Genomic DNA, 11,075 nt, shown 5'->3' with positions numbered 1-11,075 from the left:
TCCATTTCTTTATGTACCATTTACAGCAGGATGAATTTGGAGGGCAGTATTTTACCTTGTTGTTGTCAGCATCGGGACTGCTTTTGCCACCAGTGTAGTGAGCAGCTGCGCCCAGGTCGACGGTTTTGGACGGGACTCCGCCGCGTTTGCGTGTGGAGGTGGTAGTGGTGGTGGAGGTGATTGTATCTGAGTTCTGTGTGATCTGGACACTCTTGGTTGTTACAGTCTCTTCATCATCCTTGAACTCCGACTTTGCAGGACGACCGTTCCGTGAAACTCTGTCCTCCTCATTGTCACTGCAGGAGGAGGCAACAGTAAGGTAAAAACTAATAAAAGTATCTAATCAGAATTTATACTAAGGGGCAGAACTGTGTTAGTTCATATAGGTGGATTAATTCAAAGTACATTTCAAAGCATTAAAGGGATAGTTCACCCAAAAATGAAAATTTGATGTTTATCTGCTTACCCCCAGCGCATCCAAGACATAGGTGACTTTGTTTCTTCAGTAGAACACAAATGATGATTTTTAACTCCAACCGTTGCCATCTGTCAGCCGTATAATGCATGTCAATGGGAACTTTGTCTATAAGAGTAAAAAAAACACGACAGATCCAAATGAAACCCTGTGGCTCGTGACGACACACTGATGTCCTAAGACACGAAACGATCGGTTTGTGCAAGAAGCCGAACAGTATTTATATCATTTTTTACCTCTAAAACACCACTATGTCAGTTGGTAAGGTCTGAAAATGCCTTCTGATGACGAAAGTGATCTCTCGCACTTTGCTTCAATGAGTGCGAGAGATCACTTCCGTCACCAGAACACGTTTTCGGACCTCACTAACTGGATGCGTAGGGCAGTTTCACATATTGGTGTTTTAGAGGTAAAAAATTACACAAATACTGTTGGGTTTCTCGCACAAACCGATCGTTTCGTGTCTTAGGACATCAATGTGCCGCAGGGTTTAATTTGGATTTGTCTGTGCGTGTTTTTTTGACTCTTATAGATGGAGTTCCCATTGACATGCATTATACGGCTGACAAACCGCAACGGTTGGAGTTAAAAATCATCATTTGTGTTCTACTGAAGAAACAAAGTCACCTACATCTTGGATGCCCTGGGGGTAAGCAGATAAACATCAAATTTTCATTTTTGGGTGAACTATCCCTTTAAAATCAGCATGAAATGAAAATTCACCTTCATCTTATTACAATTCACTTTGTAATTTTTAATCAAAATGCCATAACTTGATCCAGACATCTCTCTGGTGATGCATGTAGGATCCTCCTAACCCTGCCCCTTTCTTACAATTCACAGCAAGCTTACATTCAGCCTATCTGCCTCATACAATCAACAAACGAGTGTCCATTTCTAAATTTTCTGATAATCCATGTTTTTACACTCGGATGTACGTCACAATACATAAGAAAAGATCTGTCTCTATTTCTGTTTCATAGCTTTATCAATTCAATAGACTGAAAATTCAGTACCTGATACGGTCTGGCGAATCATCTCTCTCCTTCTTGCGGAATTTGTTGATGGTGTCATCAATGGTGCTTCCAATTTTGTCACTTATCTCCCCAAGTTTTTCACTGAAGGGGAAGCTGCTCTTGTTTTTGTCCCAGTCCTCGTCCCATTTGCTTTTGGCTTCAGGGTCAAATCGTTCTCCCGCTGAGAATGTTGATACAGAATTAGTTAGGTGCTGAATTTATTTGAGATATTTCATGCTTCAGATAGAAATTCAATAAGAATGAACTTAGGAAGATAGCCATTTATTGCCTGTTTTCAAAGGATAATAAAGCACAGAATTAACTGCAGCAGGTAAATAGTGCTCACTAATAGGCTGGGTAAAAAGTATCGATTTCTCGATTTTAAGCGATTCTCATTTTTACGAACCGATATCGATTCTTAAATCCCAAGAATGATTAGTCTAGTCTGTTTTCAACTGATGAATGAGCAGAATATGTAGCGCCTCCCATCCAATAAATCACAATAATCTTTGTGCTTTGTTACTTTTGATATGAAGAAAAGTCTCAGATTTCAAATGACGTCGATCTTATTATGAGATTGAAAAAATAAATACCGTTTTGGCGCAGTTTAATGTGGCGTGACAGATCGCTTTAGCACGAGCGCATGTGAACATCTTTTTTGCTTTAATACCAGTTACAGCGCAAAATAACCACGACAAAACATCTGAAGGTATGTTAAAAGATGCAGTACAACTAGGGCTGTGCCGATAAACGATATCATATCGAATCGCGATAAAATATATGTCGATAACGATGAAAAGCTCTAGGCATTTTTACTCAATATGGATTAATATAAGAGCCAATCATGCAACAGAAATATGCGACAACAGCCAATCAGTGTGCAGCTTTAAACATTCACGTCAAAGAACAAAGTCAATTTCCTATGGCACTTTGCAAAGAAAACTCGACAAAAGGATGACAAAAATGAGTGGAAGCAGCGACGAAAGTGAAACTAACCTCGAGTTATTATCCAAAAATGATGAAATTGTTGACAAAAAAGGTAGCACGAATTCAGTTATATGGAAGTGGTTTGGTTATTTGAAAAGCGACCAGGCGCAGATTAGGTATATTAACGGCCGCCCAAGTATATTTGGAGACACATTTATGCTTTTATTATTTTTATCCTCTCATACTTTTGTTTCCGCCCAAGATAATGAAACCATCCGCGATCGATTAACTAGTGGATGCTCATTATGTGTGCGTCAGAACCGTTTACTCCCGCTGACATTCCCATGTGCGCTGCAAAGATGCGGTGGATATTTCACAAAAAGCAATGCATGTTGCAATGTCACAAGGCGGCACTTCAGACTGCTTCAAAGTGATTCTCAACTAATGAAAAGCGCAAATTTATGCCAAGCGACTGCTAATGAACTCGGAGTTGATGAATTATGACAATGCCTACTTTATGGCCTTATATAAAATGTTTTAGACAGTTGATAATTAAAAGTTGTCTTATTTTTTTAAGGCCAAATGTGTAATCTGTTTTTGTTAATAAACTAAACTTTAAAATGTAATTGATAAGCCCTCAAATTTTCAAATGGCTTCAGTCATAGTTGGGATACTCTTTTAAAGCTGGCAGCATTAACAGTTTATATATCGAAATGCATATCGTTATAGATCGATATGGGAAAAATTTATCGAGATTACATTTTTGCCATATCGCCCAGTACAACTTACTGAAATCCATATCATGTCTCGTGTAATCGCTCAATCAGTGTTTCAACCTCGGAAAGACGTCAATAAAACAGCTTGTAAACAATGTCACGTAACGTCGCATTTACCTCAGAAAAATATATTCAGTGATAAACTCAGTCAGCTAGAAAAGTGAACTCTAGAAAGCAACATTATGATAAATATTATGACAGCCATGATTTAAATGTTTATATTTAAAAAAAAAAAAAATAATTGAAGTAGAAATATGATTATGTAATTCTAAATTTTATTTATAATAATAACATTGAGTGTAATTTAAGTGTTTGTATACAAGTTAATTTAACCTTCAATATTATTATAGTAGTACTAACTGACTTGCATGTGTAGTTTACAACATAAGTTGAGAGATTTTTTTCCTCTTGAAAATTTGCCATGTACTGTAACTGAAATACTACATCCAAAATAATCGAATGTAATCGAATTGAAAGCATGTGAATAGTAATCTAATCGAATTGTGAAAATTGTGTCAATACCCAGCCCTACTCACTAAGGTGTAAACTATAATATGACATTTACATAGTGTGTTTTGGGCTGAAAAGAATGACAATGACTTTAATAAGACAGGTTTTTGCGTTAAAATACCACATGCAAAAGTGATGCAATTGTTTAAATCTGTCCCCTTGATGGACTTGCACATATGCACGCATTTCAAACTTTGAAAAGTATGGAAAATACACCCGACTAAAAAAACTCAACCAACTTAAAAGTATAACTTAAAATCAAGCCGTCTACCCCCTCTGACCCTGTGGTATTTTTATCTTTCACAACCAAAAACAAATCCATTATTAGAATGCCATCATTAATTGGAAATTTGAACCTGTAGAACAGCTAATAAAGGGAGAAATCTGAGCAGCAAATCAAAGCAGAAACCAAGCACGATCTTTTGACTTTGTAACACAAGTAACATCACTAATGACATGACAAGGGACATGGCATCTTGACTTGATTAGACAGCTCTAAGAGAAAACATGTAATACAAAAAGCAGAGATCTGATTATTTCCTCTAACTTGATCATAAACATCACCAAATGATGCAGTGAGCAAAGTTGAAAAAGTGATAGCCCTGAAATCAAAACAGCTCTAATCAAAAGATCAGTTGTGGGAAGACGGGAATCCAGGGGGAATTTTTCCCACACTATGCGAGAAAACTTCAGAGGGCCTAAAACAAATCCCAGTGGGATGCCTACAGTACAGAGACGAAGCAGCTCACTTTTGGGGTCAATCACAGTTTCAACAGATAAAAAATGACCTGGGACCAAAGGGAATTCCAGGTTTGTTTGATTACCAACTAACTAACTGACACTGGGACCAATCACCACAACGTCAAAACGAATTTAAGTAACAAAAAAAGTACCTGACAGAAAGAGCTATCCTGCTGAAAGCACCAGCAACTTGGCATCTCTTTTTTGTGAACCTCAAAATTGTATATGATGCATGTATTAGCTTTAATGTCTAGAAAATGTTTGCATTTTCTAGACGCGATGCAATAAGATTCCAACGACAGATGCGATGCGACGTAATCAAGTCAATCAAAAAAAAAAAAAAAAAATAAAAAATCACAGCCAATCAGAAGAGTGCGTGGGCAGGCTCTCTCAACGAAAGTACATAATCAAACTCATGAATATTACATCATTTTAAAATTATTAAAAATACATACTGAGTTACTAAATCAGTTTTTGTCATAGAATACACTTGTCCGTTCACAATGAGTTGACAGATTGAACGTTCTTGTTTCCTTTTATTTATTTTGAAGATCTGAGGTGAACTGTATATTGTTGCTCTCAGTACGGCTATGCTTTTAGATGCTTTTAGCATTAAATAAAGCACATGAACATTACCTGAGATTATAAACTGCCATACTTTGTGTTGTTGTTCCAGCCGCAAACATGGCAGAAAAATAGAAACAGTTTCTAAAATAGAATCGTCGCCTGTCGCCATAGTGGCTGGATAGGACAAAAACACTGATTAACAAGGAAAAGATACCTTTTATCGCGTGTTTGGCATCGTGTCTAGTCAGGATATGGTGTTAGTATACTGATATTAAATCAGAACAGATTATCTTGCATGCGTTTGGACCATGTAAACTGGCACAATTTGTTGTCGAATTATCAAGTCATAAATTATGCAAGCATCAGCTTTTTGCCCATTTTCCCAGTAATGTCTCAAATTACATTTATATTACGTTTTAGGTATGCACACGTTTAGGGAACAACAATCAGTTTGTTCAGACAGCAAGAATATCTGGGAAACCTTTTGATAAACAGTTTTCATTTTTGCAGTTCCATTATTGTCACTAGTGGTTGTAGAAATCATGCACTTTCAAATTTAGCTACATTTGATCACTTACAGTTACTTTGTTTAAAGCCTCCCATGCTGTCAGAAGATACTCCAATGTATTTGTCTTTATTCTTCTTAGCCTTCTTCCTCTCCTCACGTAACCGGTCATCATCCTGAACAAACTCGACCATTTCTTTCACCTTCTGCCGTACGTTAATGCCCTGGTCCTTCCCATTCTCATCTAGCAAAACAGAAAAGAGCATGTCAAGTCATATGGAACTGTTTGGCCCATTTATTCTTGTTTTTGCAAACCTCCATTAGATACAGTAACAAAATGTTGGTAATAAGAACCAAACGTCAGAATGTGACTCCATGCAAAATGCGCAGTAGTTAATGCCAAAACAGCTGGAACACTTGGAACTGTTTTATTGAGATAGATCTCCTACAAAAGTCTTGGTAGGCTGCAAAATTATTTCTTGTTGTTTTCCTCATTAAATATGCATTTAATACGAATTCAGAAATACAATGGTGTAAAGGCAAACCTTTTGGGTTGAATACCAAAATGAAACCAAAGATACTGATGTGCTTATGTTCATGAATAGTCTCAGCAGATGATTGAAAATGTGTGAAAATGATGAAAAATTAAACAGAATACCTTCTAAAAAGACACAGATTCTTTGAAACATATTTAGAACAAGGCAGAGCTTTAAATAGCTACAAAAAAGGAAAAGAAACAGACACCTAACTCCTCAAGCGCTAACTATGAAGCTGTAGGATCTGTCATTCATGTTACTGCTTTGTCATTCACTAATCAGACAAATGCAGCTTAATAAAGATGTAGTAACTTCAGAAAGAATTTCGTACTTTTATTTTCACATTTTTGTTTAATTCATTTATGAATACATTTATTATTTCTCCACAATGAAATATTGACATTTCTCTTGTACAAACAAGCTCTAAAGTTGTTCCTTTTGGAAAGCAAACCCTAGAGCACGAGGCTATGTCCAGCATTGTTTGACATCTGGGATAGTGTTACCTGGGTGTTGAGCTATATTTGGGTTATGACAAACAAAGCACTGTTTTCAGGTCAACGAGCTCAAATTTAATTTCATATCACCCTCTGCAACAGTATCAAAAGACTTGTTTGCTCATATTTGCCCATTGCACACTGCTTGAACAAAGATTTTCAAAGTAATTCCTTTTAATGTGCCTCTATTATGCTTTTTTGAATATTACCTTTCATGTAGTGTGTTATATAGCTGTTTGTGAATGGTCTGCAAAAAACTTCTAAAGATCCAAGTGCAGATAAATTATGGTCTCCCAAAAGTAGGAACCGATGTAAGGTAGAAGTGAATCCAGTTAGCCAGACAGAAAAGAGAGGCTTAATGTTTTTTTTCCACAAAAACAGGATAATTTCCTTAGCTATAATCATACCATATTGAACAGGTAACTGTATCTTTGGACTAAGAGACTCCAGTGAGTCCAACTAAGAATTGCCATAACTGGGTCAGGGAGTAAAACACAGTTATAGACCTTGGCAAACAACTGGAAAATTTCTGACCAAAAACTCCGAACCAAAAAAAAAAAAAGAAGAAAAAGTGCAGCTTCTGCCAGACCTCCTTCCGTATTCAACTGATGTCGTGTAAGTTAGGCTTGTTTCATAAGTTGAATATGGAAGGCATAGGACTGATGCATAAGCAAAATGCATAAGCATTTTGAACTGCGAGAGGCATTACACTTTCTTTGTAAGTTGAATAGAGAAGGCAGAAAATTAAAGGTTTTTTTTGACCATGGATCCATGTAAACCTATTGTCGGAGACCTCTAAAACAAAATTAGGAACATTTAAAAAAGCACAATAGGGGCACTTTAACCTTTTAATCATTTCATCCATTTAAACTTACCTACAAAATGATAATTTTCCAAAGAACGCAGGTCGTAAATATGTTCTCTGGCGCTGGTGACCACCCGCTCTGACCCGTTTCTGATGAGGTACGCTAATAGCAATAAGGCCTGCACATATGGAAGAGGGAGTTATCAGGGATATTTCCAAATTAAGCAATTAAAAGTGTTAAATGCAGGATTTTGGGTGTATAATTTGTAAGTTTACTGTAAAAGTTTACTGTTACACAGACAAAAAGTTTGCTGGACTATTGAAAATTCTTAATGTAGCCACATATGGAAGAAACATTTCTTTGTGTGAAGGAACAATGAATGAATATTAGCAATAGGCCGGTATTTGGATTTTTGACTAAATACTGTGTAAATGTTGTACACAAATGAATGTAAACTTAAAGGGTTAGTTCACCCAAAAATGAAAATTATGTCATTAATGACTCACCCTCATGTCGTTCCAAACCCGTAAGACCTCCGTTCATCTTCGGAACACAGTTTAAGATATTTTAGATTTAGTCCGAGAGCTTTCTGTCCCTCCATTGAAAGTGTTTGTACGGTATACTGTCCATGTCCAGAAAGGTAATAAAAACATCATCAAAGTAGTCCATGTGACATCAGAGGGTCAGTTAGAGTTTGTTGAAGCATCGAAAATACATTTTGGTCCAAAAATAACAAAAACTACGACTTTATTCAGCATTGTATTCTCTTCCGGAATCCTTTCCATTGAATTGATCCCATTGAATTGATTCCATTGAATTGATTCCATTAAATCCTTTCATCTGTCGGCGTTGGTAATGCACTTTTACGTCATTGTTTTTGGCGATTAGGACATCCGCGACATGCACACTTACGCACCATTTTAAAAAATATAGCAATACCAAAATACAAACAATGTAGAATAGCTTGAATTCAGCGTGCGTCTCCCTCAGACTGTAAACGAAGCTCTGGCGCACCAGATAACACGTCAGCAGCGTCTTACGTCAGCAGCGTCACTGCGGAGTCGTGAACCACACTCTGGAGCAGAAGGGGGCGGTAATGCACCAATAAGCTGGATGCCAACCGCCGTAAAACAGGAAAGAAGAAGAAGAAGCGGAGTCGTGAACCCGGATTGACAACAGACCCGGAAGAGAATACAATGCTGAATAAAGTCGTAGCTATTTGTTATTTTTGGACCAAAATGTATTTTCGATGCTTCAAAAACTTCTAACTAACCCACTGATGTCACATGGACTACTTTGATGATGTTTTTATTACCTTTCTGGACATGGACAGTATACCGTACATACATTTTCAATGGAGGGACAGAAAGCTCTCGGACTAAATCTAAAATGTCTTAAACTGTTCCAAAGATGAACGGAGGTCTTAGGGGTTTGGAACGACATGAGGGTGAGTCATTAATGACATAATTTTCATTTTTGGGTGAACTAACCCTTTAATATCAGTAATTGTGCCTCATTTAAATGTGAAAGTATGATTTAAGATAAAAGAGTTTAACAAAGATGAGCAGTGCACTGTACCTTGTAAACTCTCCTCCAATTCTTCTTATTGTCTTTCAGCATTCTAGTCCAAAGCATGTTCATAACTTCAGGGAACTGCTCGTACATAAATGTGGATCTGCAGCATGAATAAGAAGAATTACAACGCCAAGATACTAAATAAATTACACGTTTTTAAACCTTGTATTATGTTAATTGATAAAGTACATATTAATAATCCGAATTACATCCAGCAGGAGATTCATCAGTGGAAATGATGCCATGCCAAACTGTCTAAATACAAGGTCTACATAAAATGCAGTGATTCTGAAACAGCCCAAGTTGATATGCAGAAGCAATTTTGCTTGGTTTATTAAAAGCTATATAATCCAACAAAATGTTTTTGTCAATGTTTGTCAAGTTTTTTTTTTTTTTTTTGTTAATTATTTGATATTTTTATTTTTATGCATCATAGCAAATATGTTTGATAGTACTAACACAGGGTTTCCATCAAAAAGTCTGGCAAACCATCCATCCTGTTTTTGAAACCTAGATGAGGAGGTAATGAATCAACTTTCAGCAAGTCTAGAAGTCACAAGTCTAAGCCATGATGCAATGCAAATGAAATCATCAGCTATCAATGATGAGATCAATGTAATTCTGCAGTAATCGCCCTTCACAAATGCCCTGCGGTAATTCAGAGAAGAGTCATTGAATGCCTGAAGACTGAGGGGAACATGCATTCCCCACACCACCCAGCAGGCCGAGCACTTACTTGGCAATCTCACCCATGAGCTGACCCGATGGGCCCCAGGGGTCATCATTGGTGGCTTCTCGAACCTTGGACTCTATCTCCGAGTAGTTCATCACAACATTGGTGCTGGGAAACAGAGAAAAACAGAAAACCACAAATAAACACCAGACAACCACACACAGACACACAAATCCATATACTGTTGCACATGGAGGTGTTAAACTCTCAAGCAGGTCCATTTTGGTCGACTGATGTGTATTTTGGACCGGCAGAAGAGAACAGGCTGCCAAGGTTTAAACATGTTCAGATGAAGCACAGTGTGAAAAACTGTACAGAGAGCTTGGTTTAGTGTTAAATCTACTGAGCAAGCACGTGACTAAACCAATTCATTGACATTATCGTAGATCTTGCTGTCAGGCTACAAGATTGAATGGTGAAGTTATGCTGGCCAAAGATATATGATGGTAACCAAGTACAAAAAAAGCTTCTCTACAAACAAAACATACATTTCAAATGTTTTCTAAAATCTGCCTGGCAAAGTCGCACACTTGTTTAGCCTAACGGAGAGGTCCGACAGATAATTTTGTTCCCCGACCTATAGAGTCAAGCAATGGACCAACTTGTAGACCAATCTTTGTGGTTTATAATAACTAGCTACAAGAAAATCAGATGACAAGGAAGAGGAAATTGGGAGTAGGGCACATCATTAACCGTTAACTTGTTTTGTGCTATGTTCTCCACAAAACTTTAGATGTGAGGAAGCGTAGGAGGACGTGACAATGAAATGATGTGCCTTTATTTGGGATTGGAAATAAAAGTGCAAAACAGTTGCTCCTGTCTTCTGATTTAATACATATTCAAAGTCAAATGGAGAAGTTTTAACTCAAGACGATCATGGGTCAAAGACCAGATTGACAATTTACCTAGAAAGATAATACTTCAACAACAAAAAATACTCTTTAACAAGTTTGGAAGAGGGTTTACAGACAGTATAACGCAAAATCATTCCTCAACTTACAAAGTTTCCACGGCCTGGAAAAATGTTTGAACTACACTTAACAGGAATAGTTCACTCCAAAAAATTATCTTTCCAAAGTGAGCTTTTTCCTCACCATGTCATTCCTAACCATATGACACATAGGAGATGTTTAACAAAAATGTCCTAGCTGCTCTTTTAATTCAACAAAAGTGGTTGATGACTTTAAGGATTAGTCCACTTTTAAATACACTTTTCCTGATAAATTTACTCACCCCCATGTCATCCAAGATGTTCATGTCTTTCTGTATTTAAAAGTGGACTAATCCTTTAATAGCTCCAAAAAGGACAAAAAAACAGTTACTTTTGTAAAAGTAACTGTTGTTAAGTCTTCTGAAGAAGTCTGCCATAGATCTCAAATGTCAGTCAAATAACGTTAAGGCTTTCTCATACGTG

General features: G+C 37.0%; 1 protein-coding gene across 2 annotated transcripts in view; it reads right to left on the bottom strand.

Annotated features, from left to right (window-relative positions):
• The window catches only part of clint1b (clathrin interactor 1b), a 45,558-nt gene that overhangs the window by 14,995 nt on the left and 19,488 nt on the right, over nucleotides 1–11,075 (bottom strand). For both annotated transcript variants that reach the window (XM_048165663.1, XM_048165664.1), the window contains exons 2-7: nucleotides 9,665–9,769; nucleotides 8,932–9,028; nucleotides 7,423–7,531; nucleotides 5,591–5,761; nucleotides 1,492–1,672; nucleotides 56–296 (exon numbers count right to left, since the gene is read on the bottom strand). In XM_048165663.1, coding sequence (XP_048021620.1) covers nucleotides 56–296; nucleotides 1,492–1,672; nucleotides 5,591–5,761; nucleotides 7,423–7,531; nucleotides 8,932–9,028; nucleotides 9,665–9,769 — 904 coding nt within the window. The remainder of the gene's footprint in view (nucleotides 1–55; nucleotides 297–1,491; nucleotides 1,673–5,590; nucleotides 5,762–7,422; nucleotides 7,532–8,931; nucleotides 9,029–9,664; nucleotides 9,770–11,075) is intronic.

This window comes from Megalobrama amblycephala, linkage group LG18 (genome assembly GCF_018812025.1).
Source record: "Megalobrama amblycephala isolate DHTTF-2021 linkage group LG18, ASM1881202v1, whole genome shotgun sequence".
Lineage (NCBI taxonomy): Eukaryota > Metazoa > Chordata > Actinopteri > Cypriniformes > Xenocyprididae > Megalobrama > Megalobrama amblycephala.
This window is presented reverse-complemented; position numbering and strand designations above follow the sequence as displayed.